At 36.5% G+C, this 18,903-nt stretch overlaps 1 protein-coding gene across 3 annotated transcripts in view; it reads right to left on the bottom strand.

Annotated features, from left to right (window-relative positions):
- The window catches only part of KDM2A (lysine demethylase 2A), a 112,047-nt gene that overhangs the window by 22,069 nt on the left and 71,075 nt on the right, over nt 1-18,903 (bottom strand). For all 3 annotated transcript variants that reach the window (XM_037838018.1, XM_037838017.1, XM_037838016.1), the window contains exons 4-12: nt 17,036-17,114; nt 15,804-15,850; nt 12,674-12,852; nt 8,922-9,028; nt 8,468-8,561; nt 7,127-7,280; nt 6,167-6,282; nt 2,292-2,418; nt 85-479 (exon numbers count right to left, since the gene is read on the bottom strand). In XM_037838018.1, the coding sequence (XP_037693946.1) occupies nt 85-479; nt 2,292-2,418; nt 6,167-6,282; nt 7,127-7,280; nt 8,468-8,561; nt 8,922-9,028; nt 12,674-12,852; nt 15,804-15,850; nt 17,036-17,114 (1,298 nt within the window). The remainder of the gene's footprint in view (nt 1-84; nt 480-2,291; nt 2,419-6,166; nt 6,283-7,126; nt 7,281-8,467; nt 8,562-8,921; nt 9,029-12,673; nt 12,853-15,803; nt 15,851-17,035; nt 17,115-18,903) is intronic.

The following is an 18,903-nucleotide window of genomic DNA, read 5'->3' on the forward strand; positions in this document are numbered from 1 at the left end:
TTCATGTACGTTCTCCTTCAGAATCCAGAAACCGACTGCCCTAGCCAGATCAGCAGCTGTCATACAAAACAACACAACCATTACCTTTACATCAGCAATGAGGGCGTCTTCGTCTTCTATCCCTGTGGGGACACATTTCTTGTGCAGTGGCAGAGATTCCAACTTATCTACAAGGCAGCGAAGGCCTTCAAGCTCAAAATGGGTCAGATGCACCTGCCTGTCCTTTCGGGGACTACACTGGGGATCCCACACTTGGCCATTGTGGGAGGGCCGGCTAGAGTCAGAGGACGAGTCCCCAGACAAAGATTTCTTCAGACTTGGAAGACTTCGGCAGGTTTTGCCCAGTCCATCATAATCCAGGTTTACCCCATTGGTTACAGGGCTAGTGAGGACAGAACGCCTACTGCTCAAGCGCCGGGGCTCTCGATCCACTGTTTCCTCATCCCCATTTCCAGATTCCAACCCATTTAACTCCAAATCTGCAGATATGAAGGAAAAAATGCAGTAAGGACATGCAGCTTGGTCATCTGATCAACCAGAGAAATAGGTGGCATGGGTTATGAATAAGATGTCACATTTTAAAAATGGTCCCTCCTTCTGCTCAGAATGATGAAAATATTCTATAAATAGACAGTGATGAAAGTTGCACAACATTGTCAATGTACTTAATGTCACAGATTGTTCACTTAAAAAGTTAAAATGATTTTTATGTTATATCTATTTTACCCAATTAAAAATAATTTTTTAAAAAAGGTTTCTCCTTATTCCAACCCATTTCTAGATGGCTTTCTTCTCCCTGGTTCCATATACCTTCTGCATATTCCTAAAGCACTCATAGGCATTGTTTAGTCCACGGCTGAAAATCACGGTTACAGGTAGAAGTAGAACCCTGACCTGCCAGGACAACTGAGATAACATTCAACTGGATTTTTTTAAAGGTTGAGAAGCCCCAAGCTTTGAATCATGTGATCTTGAAATAAGTTACCTATGAATGTGGCTGTGAATTAGTTTCAAGCTCAAGCTTAAATGTGGGAGTATAATTTCATTATCATTTAAAAAGAGTAGACAGTATGAAGTACATATATTTAAAAAGTAATTCTGTCCAAAGCTTTGTCCATAAAGTTAAGCTCTGAAGTAATTCTAGCAACATATCTACCAAAATAAAACAAAAGTAAATATTTTTTCAAAAGATTTCAATAGTCAAAACAAAGTAAAAATAAATGTTTTAATGAGAAGAATGAGAGAAGAATTTTTAAATGTTCGGTGGTCTTTTTTTTTCTTCTATTATTATGAAAGCAATACAAGTTTACTATCAATAATATATAAAATACAGTAAGGTGAAAAGAAGTAAATAAGTCATCCCTTATCCGTCTACCCTGGGATAATAACTAAACAGTGTGATGCATTTCCTTTCCATCTTTTTCTGTGCATATGACTAATTATATATATTTTAAAACAAAATTGGGATTGTGCTTTATACAATACTGTATCTTGATTTCACATTAATGGGAGAGCATTTTTTATTCTCTAATGAGAAAATAAACTATGAGCAAATTTATACAGTAAGAAGAAAATGCTAAAAAGTATCTTGCTTATATTGAAGAGCCAAAGAAACTTGTGACTATAGGAGATTACAGTGTTGGCTCCTCTCCATTTTAAGGCATGGAACAGTCTAAAAATATTTTTTTGAAACTAACTCTGTCATTCAATAAAATATTTCTCTTGACAGAAGTTTGGGAAACACTAAAGCACAGTCCTCTGCTCTTAAACTGTGACCAACCAGGGCTGAAGTTTGTCACTTATCAACTGTAAGATAACAGACAAATTTTTTAACCTTAATCTCAATGTTCCCATCTGTAAAATGGGGCTATTAAATACTTACCTCAATTATAACAATTTAACATATGTTAACGCTTAGTAGAATGCCTGGGATATAACAAGAGTTATGATGATGATGATATATTCCTAGATTTTATTGTACCAAAGACCATTCCTCATGCAATAATTAGACAACTGATTATTTCCTGAGGAACTAAGTACTAACAATTCAGACAAAGATGAGCTCCAGAGTATTTCATTCAGCCTACTAATTCACATCTGGGTAAGGAGATCAGCTTTGACTAGGTATTCAATCCCAAAGAATGAGGTGTGATACTTCCAAATAGATAAGTAGAACAAAAACAAAACTGTTGAGCCACCAATAGCCTACTAAATATTCCTGACCTCACCCTCATTCTTGCAGGTTGTAAAAAGTGTCTTGGTCTGGAAGTTCAGGTAGGCATGACACTTACCCATGCTAAGGGATTCTTTCTGAAATTCCTTAGTTAGGTGGGAGCGGTTAGTTATGCAGTACACATAGCGCTCCAACACGTACCAACACATCTCATAGTAAAATGGATAGCGGAACTTATTTGGAACCTATACAGGAACAGAATAGTGAGAAAAGCAAGTTGATGACAATTTTCAAGGAAATCATTTCAATAATTAACCCAAAAGAAACTCTCTCTAGTCAACCTGCAAATTCAGGTTGGCATTTGAAGCCAGAATTTAAGTGGAACTGTTAGCGCAGAAAATGTTGGTCTTGGGAAACAATCACTAAAGATAGAAGGTACTTGCAAAGACCATTCAGAACCACCAGAAGCTGCCTTGGTTGAATGAGAAAGCAACAAAAGAAATTTTGGGTTTTTGGACAGAGTAGAATGTTAGAATAACACACATTATACTTAATGAGAAAACTGTGTTACGGTTCTTAGGATACAAAGGCATGCCAGGCACTTTTGCCCTTACTATAGCTTTTACCCTGACTCCAAAGGCAGTGGGACACGAGTATGAAGTTCATGGTCTTAGTATGTCCTTACATACATGGAAATATGATTACAGACTCATTCTCAAGTTCTGTCCAGATGAGGACACAAGACTGAGTATTTTCCCTAATATCGACTCAACTTTCCTGCCTAGTACTTTGTTGTTTGCTAAGATGGTATGTACACAAATCAGATTAACATTCATATGGCCTAATCAACCAGTTTTCTTTCCCTTTTTCCCAAAAGTAACATGAGATTATTGCAGCTGAATAATAATAAAAAGAAGTGCCCTTAAGATCTGCCATAGTCAAGAAAAAGAAAAATCAGCATGGATTAATCAGTGAGCAAGACCAATGATGGAGACACTTCCTAAATATACATTTTGCTGTCTTCTTTTACACAGAGGGCATTTTTGCAAAGGTTAAGTCAAACAATACATTTCAGATGTTTTCAATATACAACCCCCAAGAATGTTCTCATCTCCTCCCATACTGAAGAGACAACAACCTACCCCTTCCAAAGCCCCATGTCATGGAATCTTCCTGAATCAAGGAGAACTGGATGGGAGTCCCCTTCCAGAACCCTTCACCAGGTCACAGGGAATCACTGTGGAATGAGGATATCACCTTCCTCATCACAAGACAGGAGAGGCATGTACTTTTCCTAATCAGCCCCTCATTAGCTTTCCAATGCAGAATAGCCAGGCCTTGATTCTGTGTCTCTTACAGGGCTACAGCTTTAACAACTATAAGAGGTTTCTCTTCCCTTATTTTAAAAGTCAAATTAATTTAATTCTGCTAAGGGGGGACAAAAATTAATAGGTACTCAGTACCCCCAAATAAATTATAATAACATAGTGCCTTTCACTAGCTTTTTAAGCATATCCGTACTTTTCTAGAAGGGTACTAATTAGGAGTTCAGGATAACCCTCTGTAAAGTCCTTTGGAACTCTGAACAGAACTATGTAATATGACAGTAAAAAATAGAAAATAGACAGTAAAGGCATTAAACTTTCCATTTTTTTTAAATGGAAACAATGGAGTATATAAATAATAGCCAAGATAACTCACACTCAACTTGCCCTCATTACATTTCACCTCTGCTGCCAAACACCACAGAGCCTACCAATTTCTAACATCGGGCTGAAATTTTTTGAAATATTTTTTAAAAATCCTCATTAAAAAATTACTGAGTCTTTCAATACTATCAGCAGATTATCAACACTCAAATTTAAATAGTGAATTTTTACATTGAAATAGCAAAAGTAACTAGAAGAGTGCCTTGAGTTTACAATATGCTTTATATTTCTTTTGTAAAGCATTCTCTTTTAAAATGTTTTGTGAAAACATTCTCTTTAAAATTAAACTTCCTAAGTTTTTAGTCATCAATAATATATTTAACAGATGCCATGATGCTATTGGCATATAACAGGCTGGTATGGAAAGCAATAAAAAACTGCTGTGTGTGTCAGGATGAAGGGGACCCAATGAAATTTCACAGAAACAAAAATATTCCTTATTTGTAAAGAAACAATTATTCTTAGGAAGAACAGAATAATATGATGGTTAGATACTAAAATTCAACAACTTTCTAAACACAAAGTCTAAGAATTAGATAGATAAATCAAGAACCGTTTTTACCAGATTAACAGGCTACAGAAACTTTTCATGCAGATAGGCACTTTTTATCTATGCTACTAAATATACATCCTCCCTTTCTTGACTAACTGTAGTCTACAGTATTAAGTATTAATTGTCTGGTTCCGGAAACTGAACAAACAATTAAGCCCAGGTTTAACAATCACCTTTAGCTACAATAGGGGAATGTTTTCTCAAAATCAATTTTCAGACGGACTCTTATAGCAGGTGAGGGGCATTACCTCTTAGAATGATTCTGAGTTTAAGCAAGAATATTTTACTACAAAACTTTTTTCTTTTGAAACATTTTAACTATATTTGCATATATATACCTTTATTAAAACTTCAAACTCACTAAAATACTTCTTTTGTAATTTCATTACACTTCGACTAGAAGAAATCCACTTTTACAAAATTTATTGAAGAAACATCGCTGCTTCTTTTAATTTTACTAAAAGGGCAACTGCTACAAGTTCAACAATAATACCAGTCTTATGTAAAAGGTGGCAAGTAGCTTCTAAACCAAAATAAATGTTTCAAAAAGGGCACCATAATGGTTAACTGACCATGTTCACAGTATGTAAGTCATTGACCATTACCTCTGAAAGTCGTAAATTGTTCACTAATTGCTATTTTTTTTTCATTTTGAAACTTTCAAATCTATCAAAAAGTATCATGTACACTAGTATACCATTCTCCTAGATTCACTATTAACATTTCCCCACATTTGCTAGTCTCTATTCACATATAATATTATTTTTTGCTCAACTATTTGAAAGTAAATTATGAACATGACCCCTAAATATTGTAATTACTGTTTTAATGTCAAAATCATTTGTCGTTTCATCAGATATTATTCAGCCCTTACAACCAGGGTTTTGCTAAAGTATTAAACCGTAATTCCCTAAGGCTTGGGTCAGCAAACAACAGCAGTGGATTTGATCTGCTGCCTGTTTTTTTGTAAATCCTGTGAGTTAAAAATGTTACATTTTTAAATCGTTGAAAAAAAATTAGAAGAAAAATACTTTGTGACATGTGAAAAGTATTTGATATTCAACCAGTCAAGTGGATTCGTTTAAATATTTCATACTCCAAGGCAGAGTTAAGTGGCTGCGACAGATACCATATGGCCCACAAAGCCTAAAATATTTACTATCTTGCCCTTTAAAGGAAAAGTTTATTGACCCCTGCCTTTATTGTGCATAAGGAATTAAATTCTCTTCTGTGCATCTAGAATAGGAATAGCTAGGTATCAACCTTGGGAAAACAGAAAATAAGACAAACAAATCAAGTTCTGGAGGGCTTAATTCTTTCATGGAACTCCAGTTTAAGAAAGGCAGTATACACATTTACACGCTGAAGTAAAACAGGTTGAGTATTACATCAAAAGACAGATGAATTTACAGTTATGAATCTTGAGTTGATAAATTCCATGACATCAAATTATTCTAAGAGCATAAAAATGAAGACATGGCTTCAGAGATTACCAGATGTCCATGTCTGGTCCTATAAAAATCCAAGAAACCAAGAACCTCAAAGAACTGAAGTCCCCAAAACCAAGTACATGGGTCGTCATAAAATTTTAATTTTTCCCAGTGTTCTCAAAATGTGAACACTGCATTTCAATTCAGAGACAACTGAAGTTTTGACAAACTATCAATGTATATCTTAACATCTGTCTTAAATGGAATAAACCTCTTCATAATTAGTGTTAGAATTACTTACCCGTGTCCGATCTTCAATGTTGTATATTTTTAATTGCATGGGGATGTTGAAGCTATGCAAAAAATTGCCTCCAAACACTAATGTGTCTGTAGGAGTATACACAGCATGAATCCAGCCTGGAATAAAGGGAATGGAAGGCAGTGACTGAAAGCACACATTACAACATAGATCTCTCAAAGAACTAGCACAAGATCACACTTTTTATCCCGAGTCCACCTCTTAGTGGTGATGGTCAAGTTACTTCATATCTTGAAGCCTCAATTTCCTTTAAAAAAACCAGAATAAATTATACCTCAAGCAGTTGTTGGTGAGTACTAAATGGGAAAATGCATATAAACTGCTTTAACACATAATAAACTTTCAATAAATGCTACTATATATTGGAGCACCTACTATGATCAAGACTCTGTACAAAACAGTTTACATGTATTCTCATTTACTCTTCACAACAAAATGAGACCTGGTGATTTAAACATCTGACCACAATGGTAAATGTACAGCCAGAATCCTAATACAGGTCGGTGACTCCAAAATCTGTGCTATTTACAGCACTTATTCTGGAACTAGTAACTTGATCAAAAATATTACTGCCTCAGCACTCCATCCTTCATAGCCATCTCTTTGAAGAGTAGGTGGTTCTTAACAAGGGTGCGTATGACCTATGGAACAAGTCTAATCCCTAGAGATTCTAAATTACCAGGACTAATATGGGGCCCAAACATTTAGAACTGAAAAGCCTCCACTAGCAATTCTGATACACACCTTTTATGAAAAATCACTGCCTTTTTCTGAAATCAATTCTCAGCAGCTACTTCATAATGACTGGAAAGGACATCACTGCTTTCTGCCCATCCCAGCATCATAACCATTCTTGGTGGTAATCCATCAATTCCTTTTTTCTTAAAGTTGAAGAAAATAAAGTGGCTAGATTAAATAATCACTTTCCTCCATCTTGCTTACCTGAGGGAATGACGAAGGTATAGCCCTGCTTGAGCTCAATGCGCTGGCAATCTGACACCCGGTCACCCAGAAAGATGTCACCCTGTTTCCCTGACAGCAGCCAATTCTCGTACAGCTCCAGGTTGTGGGCTGTAGGGGGGATGAGCCAGAAGACCTGTGAGTTAAAAAACTTCAGTCTGTTAACAGCCATTGACATGACCCAGTCAGTCCGTCTCCCTCAACTGAGAAACGGGTACAAAGTTAAGACCACCAAGTAGAAGAGAAGTAAACAATTCGTCAGCCTACAGAACCTGGCTTTTTGGGAAATTCTAGAGGGTCCAAAAGAGTAGACTGTTCTTGTCTTTCACTTGATCAAACAGCATTAGAGCTTTCCTGGGGTTTGACTGTAAAACCCAGAACCCATCCAGGATTCCGAGAGAAAAGGGGCATTTAGCTTATTACCTAAGGTAGTCCTTTATATGTCTGGCCTTTATTGTCCTACTATGAAGCACATGTAGTAAGGTACAGTAGCTTCAAGAGATTGTCCTGGGTTGATCTGTTCTATGGTAGCAACCAAGTGCAAGTGGATAAAATTTCTCACACCCCACTAGAATGGATCCAAAGTATACAAAATTACTTTTGAACTTGAGGTGTAATTGTACTAGATTAGTACCTAACATTTTAATAGCATTAACTATTTTCATTCTAGTATACTAATTTTCTCCGAAGGTCCAAAGAATACTAATGTATTCACATCTACTAAGGGGGAAAAGGTAACAATAGAGTATAATATCATAAATCTTTGATATTAATTCTAGATTCCCATTCTTATCTAGCATTCAGAAACACTCCGACAACCTTATAATTCCTTATAGATTAGGATAGCTTTCAAAATCTATCTGCATGCTCAGAAGGGCCTAAAAGGCTTTCTTTGGCCAAAATTCAGACCAATGTCTCCATACAGGAAAACTTGGTTTGGATCCTAATTTGCTGATTTCATTGTGAATCTATCCAAGATTTGTGCTCCCTTCCACTACTTTATTACGCTTCCATGTAGAAAAATTGTCGTTCTCAAACCATTTCCTTAACTTCATTTAGAGAACTCTGTCTTTGGGAACACAGAAATAGGACTGTTGAGGTTTCCTAAGTACTGTGCTATGTTGGTGTTACAATAAGGGACTAGATGAATCCTACTTCCTACTGAACTCCAGCCAGGAAGGTCAATTCAACCACAGTTCTCTTTAGATATGAATGGGACAATTTCCTAATAGATTATTTTTCAGGGCATACTAAGCATGCATGAACTGAAGCAAAGTCATATAACTAGCTTGAGTCCAACCCCCATCCCGACTATAACCGTACCTTTCCCCCTTGATGGATGTGATACCAAACAGAGGTACCACCAAAGTCCACATGGAAGTCCGTATAGCAGCCTCGAACACTCATTAGACAGTACCTGACCCAAGAAGCAGCAGCATTAGTGCACTTAGAAAAAAGAGACCCACCCCACCACAACGTTCCCCTTTTCCCTTGTGTACACCCCCACCTTCTACTTAATCAATTAACTCCCAGTAGGTGAGAGGAATGCAGTTTCAAGTCATCACATTACCGGAAGGATACTTTTTAAAACTATGCGACTATGGGCTATGGTATTCTTACATAAACTCTCCCCTTCAGAACTGTAAAACCAACTCTTTAAATAACTCATCTTTTTGATCATTTAGCACACAGAGCAAGGTTCTTACGGGAGAAAAAACTCCTTGCTATCACTTTTCTCTCCCACAACACCCTGAGGAAAATGGAGTAAGTCACTTACTTCTGCACTTTAGGGTACTGCATCTCCAGGATGGCATTTGTTGATTCAGTCTGACTTTCCTTCAAATGCCTTGGCCACATGTTGTCTACCCAGTCAATGAAATCCACCTTTAAAAAGGAGAAGGAATAATTAGACTTCAAAGGAAGGGTCTGGGTTAAGGAGAGTTATAAAGTCAAGAAAAGTAAATTCTCTAAATACATACTGAAAGACTACAATTTAATTATAAGTAAATAAAAACAATCTGTGAATTTTGGGGTCAGTAGGCAAACATTATAGAAATAACTATTAAATAATAAAGATGAATGGTTCCATCAACATGATCATAAAGATAGCACTAGTCAAAATGTGCTATCCTGCTAAAAAATGCAGGAGTGTTCAAGCAAGGCCACCATCTTATATCACTGCTGGCATAATTTGCTGTATATATTTTTCATCCAATAAAAGGTACCGTCTGGAAGGCACCTGTAAACTTACTGAAAGACATACCACTGTTAGAACAACTAAGATACCAAAAGATAAAAAAACAAAAACAAAAAAAAACAAAAGAAATCCAGTAGGGATTTGTAGCCCTGCATAAGCAACATGCTATATGAACTCCTATGCTAGTCACAGGTTTCTCATGTTGTCTTGAGATCATGCAAGTCCCTGGAACTCATCTGTAAAATGCAGGTAATTACCTCAAAGGGATGTTGAATATGTTAACATATTTTGAAATAATGTTATCAGAGCTTAGGAATTTGCTCAAAGAAACAAGAAGTAAAAACAGTAGAAACTTAATTGAACACATTATACTGAATTGTAACATATCCTGTTCCTTCAAATGCCTGTAGCCAACCACTGAACTCTGAGAAAGTCTCAGGTGGATAAGGTACACAAGCCAAACAATCATGAATCCAACACAGTGCTGATGTTGCAAATATGGCAAATGTGTTATGGCTTTGAAAACATGTATCTGGTAAGCTTCATAACAAAATCTATATGCTTGATCATTTATTTCTCTGGCAATATGTATCTAGACAAATGCATATAATTTGTAAGTAATGATATAATGCAGCCATCCAGTGGAGACCCAGATGTTAACTGAGAGAGTGTCTGGGAGCACCAATGTCCTGGAAGTATAACAAGCAAGATGAGGAGCAACTACCAAGGTTAACATGTGGCTCCATTTCTGCGCAGGGAGCCAACAGTTTTAACCAAGCATCCACTAGGTCTAGAACGTTGGATGAACCTTCATTCCTTTCTATTCTGCAAACAAAAGCCACTTTCTATTCTCTTAATATAGTGACCAGCATGTTCCATCTCCTTGTATTGTACTTCAGAAAGCCTTTAACAGAATAATGAATAACTGCACTTGCTTGGTATACCACAAACTCTTAAGTCTGGACGGGCGGGGGTGGGGTGGAGAGGAAGGGTTGGAAATACCTGAGTATACTTTTACTAAGTGTTTATTCAGAGAAATACAAATTTCTCTGGCCAGAATTTCTCACCTGCAGCAACAAGTCAGTCAGTCTGACCTTTCCTTATCTGGTAATATTAGGTATCAGCTAATTCTAGAGAAAATATTGTGGCAACATATCCATACATTTTCCCTTAGTTTAGTCTTTAGCCATTGGACAAACCTTCTGCTAAATGCCCTCATCCATATGAAAGCCAGTTTCCAATAAAAAAGAAAGGAAAATCACCAATTTCTATCTGTTCTGTAACAATATTATGGCCAAACTGGCAAGAAGTCCAATACCTAGAACTAATCTAGTCATATACTGTGCAAAATAGCACATGGCTTTCTATACTCTAATTTCTCCCCATCACTAAACAAATTTGTATATTGCATATCTGTTGCCATTTTTTTTACGTACCTCTCAGCTAGTGCTGGATTCCAGACAGCAGTAAATGATCTACCTCTTCTCATCCAAGGACTCTGCTTTATGCCAGCACTCACAATGGGCACTTAACAGTTGCCAACCTTACTGTCCCTACACCTACTTTTACATGCTATTCCTTCTGCATGGAATTTGATTCTCCACCCTCTTTGCCTCATTCCTTTCTTAGCTATCATTTCCTCCAAAGAGCTTCTCCCATCTCTCCTTCAGGTTAGGTGGGCCCTTCTTGTGCCCCCACAATACTCTGAACTTACTCACCTTTGAAGTACTTGCCATATTGTAGTTTATATAAAATGCCTATTTTTTTGTCTTTCTTCCTCATGAGACTCTTACGCATTCTGAAGACAAGAATGACCTTATTTTCCATTTTATCTCTAGCACCTAACACAGTGTTTAGCATGTGGTGGGCATCTGAACTAATAAGCTAATTCTAAAGGTAGTGAGAATCATAAGTGAACAAGAGAGATGGAGCTCTAGGTTAAGAAATACTAACAGGAAATGTTCTGTATCTTGACTGTGGTGGTGGTTACATGAGTAAATACACTTATCAACTCACTGAAATGTACACTTAACATGGATACACGCTATTGTATGTCAACTAGACTTCAATAAAGTTGATTTTTTCAAAAAGCAAGTACTGACACATAATATACAAGATTATTTTTCTTCCCTTATGGGGAAAAATACCAATAGAATAATCATGTTAGTGCTTACATAGCAAGATCACAAAAAGCTTGCATGCTTTTAGGATGTGACCTCGGTATAGCCATATTTTAGGCCCCTGAAAGATGCTGGTGCACTGTGGCTTCTGCCCCTTAGATAATTTTTTATTTCTGAATCTTCTCATAGATTCTACTCCTACATTTAACAGTTTGGCATTTTTATAATTTCAATCATAGTATTTTTAAGTTGAAATTCTAGAAATATTAAGGAAATACATTTTAAAACAATGTTGTGATTCTTACATCCCTCTTCTATTGAATAATTCATTTTTGAAAGTAGTGGACCATGTTTGGTTAATAAGGGGCTAATTCTTGCCACCCACATTTCTATACTTCTACATGACCAAAACAAACAGTAACTAGTATAAAAAGGATTACTGTTGCTGTAGGGGGAAAGTTTTGCTTAATGAGAAATTCTGTATTTAGTTGTAGCATCTACCATAATAAGAAGCTTTGACAATAAATTATACTGTCTTTTTGGACAATAGTGAAAGTCTGAGAACATTTTCCACCTTTGCATATATATCCACATATTAGTGATAATAATAATGCAACTTATTAGTAGGCTGAAGTTGTGTGTGTGTTTGTGTGTGTGTATTAACATATATATATAAAGTAACCATGCTATAAGTAATTACCACATCTCAATGTTGAAAATCAAAGAGTAAAGTTAGGATAATTTGAATGGAGCGAGGATAAAACATTGAGACCTCGGCTTCAATAAAATGATTAGAGCATTCAAGTTCCACTGTTCTACTAGCTCTCAAACAGCTTCTCACTGAATGCTCACCTGGCTCTCAACTGGCTTTCTCCCAAGCTTCTCAGCAAGTACTAACCTATTGGAAAAATGTTTGCTAGGCAAATTTCCTTCTCACAGTTCTTATAGAAGAATTTTAAGACTCCTCTCCACTATGTGTTAAGGCCAATGTTCCTAAATTAAGTTACTGGCAAAGAGGCTAACTGAGCGAATCATATATAAAATTTAGTGATTTTGGAAAATGATGAATGTTCTAAAAATATGTTGTTCTTGTCAAATTGTCTTTTTTACCTTCATCTTAATCTTGGTGTGTAAAAAAAGTTACAAATTCTTCCAATATATAAACAATCCTCTAAGTGACAATGACAATGCGTGGAAAAGGATTGGACTAACCGTGGAGGGCCTCTGTACCATATTCTCCAGCCTGGTGTGGCTAAACTCTAGGCTGATGACATTATAGAGTTTCTCTCGCTCCTCCTCTGGGGTCTCATAGTAGCGTGTCCACTGAGCCATGGTCATCTCAATGCCTTTCTGTGTGTTCACATCCATGACATCCACCATGCGACGGCTCCCTGCCATGAAAGAGGCATTGATCATCTCTACTCAGCCACTGATATATATATGTATATCCTTAAATATATTAAGAATATAAAACACAGGAGGAAGAAACTATCCTTTCTTGCTTTAGGTACTCAGTAGAAGGCATTTTACTACATGGTCAGGAATTAAATTTTATATTCAGTATCTCATTTAATCCTAACAAACAGAGGAAATAGATTCTCGGTAACGTACAGGACAGAGCAGGACATGAACCCAGGCCATCTAACTCTAGAGTCAATGCTTGATCCACTGAGCTATACTGCTGTGAAAAAGATTTGAAGACTGACATAATCTATCCCCCAATTTGAATACAGGATCCACTATTTAGTAGGTGTAAGATGGAATTCAAGCCCCCCATTCCCAAACCTGCCAGTGAGTATATTTCTAATATAAAACCTTCTTTTTATTCATTCCACAAATATTTTACTGAATGATAGATACCAATATGGATACAAAGATCTACATCAGATTCTCAACCTGATAAAACAACTACATCAAAAGACAGAATACTACAAAAGGTAGCATAAATTTGTAGAGAGAAAAAACAATAGCTATGGAGTCAAAGAGACCTAAGTTTAAATTCCAGCACCAACACTACTTGGGCAAGTTATTTAACTTTGTTGAACCTTAATATCTTCTTCTATAACTTGGGGATAATATCACCTTGTGGGCCACAGTGAGGATTTAAAGTTAATGAAGTAAAAATCACCAGCATATAGTAGGTGCTCAATTAAACAGCAGTACACAATTAAACAGTAATGAAAATATCATTTTTTACCACTCTGAACAAAAAAGGCTTTAGGAAGAGAGGGAGAAGAAGAAATATTTGAGTTGGGCTTTGAAGATTAAGTAGAATTGCAACAAGATAAGATTTAACAGAGAGAATTCTGGGCAGAAGCAACAGCTTAAGAGAAGAATGGCAGTACAGCTAAAAGATTAAGAATGTAGTGGTCAAGGAAGAGAGAGGGAGGATACAATGCTGTCATTGGAACATTAAGAATATTACTTGCCCCCTAAGAAATTCATGAACACCTACTATGTGTTTGGCCTTGTTAAAATATACCAAGTAGAATTAGGATTTGGATCCTGGCCTTCAAGGAAAAGTTCAGGGTCCAATTAGAGAAAAGAGGTAACAGGCAAGAGGGCAAGAATATGGCCACAATTAAGTAGGTAATTCAGAATACACATAAAAATATCACTAATAATGTAGGCAATGGATTGAACCAACCCTTCATATTTCAGAAGAAAAAGCAAGTGCTAAATCAAAACCACAGAGAGATACAACTTTATAACCACTTGGATGGCCATAATTAAAAAAAAAAAAAAGGGAAAATAAGGGTTGGTGAGGATGTGGAGAAATGTAATGCTCACACATTGCAGGTGTGAATATAAAATGGTACAGCTACTATGAAAAATAGTTTGACAATTCTTCAGTAAGTTAAACACAGAGTTCCATTTGACCCAGCAATTCTACTCCTAGGTATATATCCAACGGAACTGAAAACAAGTGTTAATGGCAACTGTATTCATAATAGCCAAAGGGTGGAAAAAACCCAAATGTATATCAACAGATGAATGAATAAATAAAAATATGGTATGACCATATAATGGAGTATTATTCAGCTATAAAAAGAAATGAAATGAATTTGTGATATTCCAGTTGACCAAGATGGTAGCATAAGATGCTCTAGGGTGCTGCTCCCCTACAGAATTTCTGAACAACCAGCAAAAAAATTGGCAGAGCCATCTTTCTCAAAACTCGAGAAAACAGTTAAAGGGTTGCAGTAACTGGGTGAGTACCAAATCAGGAAAACGCAGCTTTAAAAACCATAGAAGAAGCTTGTGGCACTCCTGCTGGCCCATCTACCATCTCTCTCTCGTGCCAGCCTGCATTCCCATTGTGAGTTCTTGGCCCTTTTCTGGAGGGAGCATACTGGAATGCCTGTAAATAGGTGCCAATCTACTGGGTACAATCTAACATAGAAACAGGTAAGGGGTGAATAATACAGGGATTAGAAGGTTTTTCAATACTTCGGAGATCTGTGACTTTCACCTCTTAGACAAATAGAAGAGTCATCAAGATGTCTAGAAAGGGCCCTCGAGTGGCCAAGAGATAGTACTACAATACTTAATTTCCAATGCAAAAGAATGGTATTGGAACTTCAGTGTAAAGCACAAAATATTATAGACGCTGTAGTTTTAGAAAGAGTCTTGAGAACTCCTTGTTTTATGTTCTGAAGGGAACATTTCTAAAAGACATTACCTCATTCTACTGCATACTGTATATGAGAGTGATCATCTCTGAACTTTTAAAGGTCTTGGGACATCCTCAGGGCTACACTGAACATCAGTGGTCTTAGAACAATGACTTGAACCTTTGCTGACACCAGGAAGTTTTCTTTAATTTAGCTCTAATTTGGTTCCTTTTCCTAAATTTTGAATATCATGAAATTTAAATCAGATTAGATAAAGACCCAAGTTAACCACTCATGGAAGAAGAAAAATGTTAAGGTATCTACTTTGCAGCTTACAAAGTTTCCAGCCTCAGCCAAGTTACCAAATGTAGCAGTGGTGAGAATTCCCTGAGAATGTCTCTACTGATTTTAGGGAAAGGAAGGGAATCAGACACGAATAAGTTTCATTCTTGACTAAGACAAACAATCTTTTCCTTTCTGGCAGGTTGCTGGAAGGCACGCTCTTCACAGAGAGAGGGATGGATGCACGGTGACAAGATGACAGGTAGGAAGGAAGGAGAGGTTCAAATGCTCTATGTTAATGAGTACCAAATGAGGCAATTTTTGCAACTCCCTTAGAGAGAATAATGAAACAGTAGTTTCTAATCAAGTATATACTCCAATGTTTCTGAGCCTTACATTTTCAGCCACAGCCTTAAAGACACAGATGCCAAAAGACTGATACTTACCCACACACATTTTGACGTCATTCACAGTGAAGTCGGGATCTGGCATCCTATCAAACAAACACCAGTAAGTATCAATGGAAAGCACAACTTCTCTAGTCAGTTTGTTTATTCTTAAAATACTGAGAACTCACTCACCAGGCACATCGATATACACATTTAGGTTGAAAAATACTTTTAAAATATGTGATCATACCAAAAGTAGTCCCCAAATACCTAGGTTCCTACCTGAGATTCTATAAAAGAAGCACTAAGTTTTATCTTTCAGAAACTTAAATCCACTAGCGTGTTCGTATACCAGACAAGTCCTAAAACCCAGAGGCAACAGCCTCTTTAAGATCAACTATCAGATGCGGCCCTCTTCCCCATATTGTCAACACAACCTTTCAATACGAACAAGTTAGGGTGCTCACTGCCTAGACACCCCTGAAGACGGAGAAAGAGATTAAGTGGGAGGAAGGAGCAGTAACAAACAAGATAAGATCGAACAATGGCCTATGAATACTGAAACTTTATATAATTATATATATTTTTTGATGCTGGGATGTTGGAAGGGCTGGAAGGAAGTAAATGACATGGTGGAACTGTAGCCTGTAGTATCCCTTGGGATTTGCTCTATAGTTGCTTGTAATTGTGCCTTGAAGGTCTTTACCTTTCTGTATATACCTTGTATTGCATAATAAGGAAAGAACCAAAATTACGGAACTGTAACCCATAACAATTTTTTAAATTACCTATATGTCTGCTTGTTGAGCTATACTTCGAGAGATTACACCTTTATGCATGTATGTTATATTTTACAATAGAAATGGCTGAAGTTGTGGAACTGTGACCCATGACATTGAGATTTGCTCTCCAACCACTTGTGAAATTGTACATTGAAAGTTATCACTGTTACGCATATATGTTAAAGTTCACAATAAAAAAAAATGGAAAAAAATATGCTATCATATATGTGCACGTATAAACAGGAAAAAAGAATAAATGTTAACAGTGGTTATCTGAGGGTGGTAGACTTCAGGAGATTTAAATCAGTTTTTAGTTTGTCTTTATTTTCTCATTTACCTGTAACAAATATGAATCATTTGTGTAACAAAAGATGAAATATATACACTTTTTAAACTAAATGGAAAATTATTTTCAGTTATCTACCGCTTTGGGTTACCAATACTGTCTATAATCTTACTAAGTGTAACAAGGCCATTTCCCAAGCAAATCCAATCAAGAACACTTACTTTATTCCAAGTCCATCAGAATTCTTGAAAATCAGAGGGTCTCTCAAGCCACCCCGCTGAATATACTCTACATTAAAATCTGTCACCATAGGAAAACAATTGTTAGAGACAAGAGATATAACTAGAAACAGATAAAAAGACCACAAAAAGGACCCTAAGTAATAAGGTAGATGGTATTTGTTATTCTGCGAATACATTTACTCTGTTAGACAAGAAATGGTTGTTACTAAGAAGTGTCTCTTAAGATATAGAGACAGCACATTGAGAAGAAGGGCTTGAGGGGCCAGATTGCTAAGCATATATTTCCAAAGGAAATTCAGAACTTATCCAATCAGGGGTAGTACTATTACTAAGTCATCCCATAAATGTTAAGCAGAAATTTATTATCACCCTGTCCTTCATTGGTCAAAAACATAAAATTCTGTCCACTACAATAAATACTATGACATCCTTGTCAGTTTGCCAAGAAGCAAAGCTGCATGGTACATATGGGACCCCACCTTCACTTCTGGTGGAGCGGGTATATACACGAAAAAGTTTTTTTTTGTTTTTTTTTTTTTAATAACAGTTTATTGAGGATGTTATTCCCATTGGCATACTGTAAAGTTCACACTTTTAAGGTGTACAATTCAGTAGTTTTTAATGTATTCATTTACAGGGTTGTGCCACTATAACCACTGTCTAATTTCAAAACATTCTCATGGTCCCAAAAGATAACCGGGGCCCACCAGCAGTCACCCCTCGCCTCCCGCCCCACCCACACCCCACAACTGCTAATCTGCTTTCTGTCAGTGGCAACGTGCCTTTTCCCGACATTTCACATAAAGGAAATCATATAGTGTGTGATCTTTTGTGTCTGACTTCTTTCACTTTATAATATTTCAAGTTTCATGCATGCTGTAACACTATCAGTGCTTCATTCCTTTTTTTTTTAAAATCTTCATTTTATTGAGATATATTCACATACCATGCAGTCATACAAAACAAATCGTACATTCGATTGTTCACAGTACCATTACATAGTTGTACATTCATCACCTAAATCAATCCCTAACACCTTCATTAGCACACACACAAAAATAACAAGAATAATAATTAAAGTGAAAAAAGAGCAATTGAAGTAAAAAAGAACACTGGGTACCTTTGTCTGTTTGTTTGTTTGTTTGTTTCCTTCCCCTATTTTTCTACTCATCCATCCATAAACTAGACAAAGGGGACTGTGGTCCTTATGGCTTTCCCAATCCCATTGTCACCCTTCACAAGCTACATTTTTATACAATTGTCTTCGAGATTCATGGGTTCTGGGTTGCAGTTTGATAGTTTCAGGTATCTACCACCAGCTACCCCAATTCTTTAGAACCTAAAAAGGGTTGTCTAAATTGTGCGTAAGAGTGCCCACCAGAGTGACCTCTCGGCTCCTTTTTTTTTTTTTTTTTTAATTGTAATATTTTAAATTTATTTAGTTATCAGTTTTGCTCAATTTTTAAAAACTTTTTGTTTTGAAATACTTTTCATATTCATAGGGCAGTTACAAAAATAATAGATGCCCCGTGCAGAGAACCCCAACATACCCACACCTGCCCAGATACCTAGATCCACCAATTTTAACATTTTGCCACATTTGTCATTTCTTCCCTCCCTCCCTCTCTCCCTTCCTTCCTTCCTTCATCCATTTTCTGAACACCTGAGTGTAGGTTGTATATATCATGCTCCTTGAACACTTACTTAATACTGCCGTGTACATTTCCTAAGAACAAGGATATTCACTTAATGTAACCACCTTAAGTGCAGTTATCAAGTTCAAGAACTTTAATACTGATATAAAGTTTGTAGTCTATATTCCAATTATTTCATATATCCCATTAATG

The sequence above is a fragment of the Choloepus didactylus genome, chromosome 6 (genome assembly GCF_015220235.1).
Source record: "Choloepus didactylus isolate mChoDid1 chromosome 6, mChoDid1.pri, whole genome shotgun sequence".
NCBI classification, from domain to species: Eukaryota; Metazoa; Chordata; class Mammalia; order Pilosa; family Megalonychidae; genus Choloepus; species Choloepus didactylus.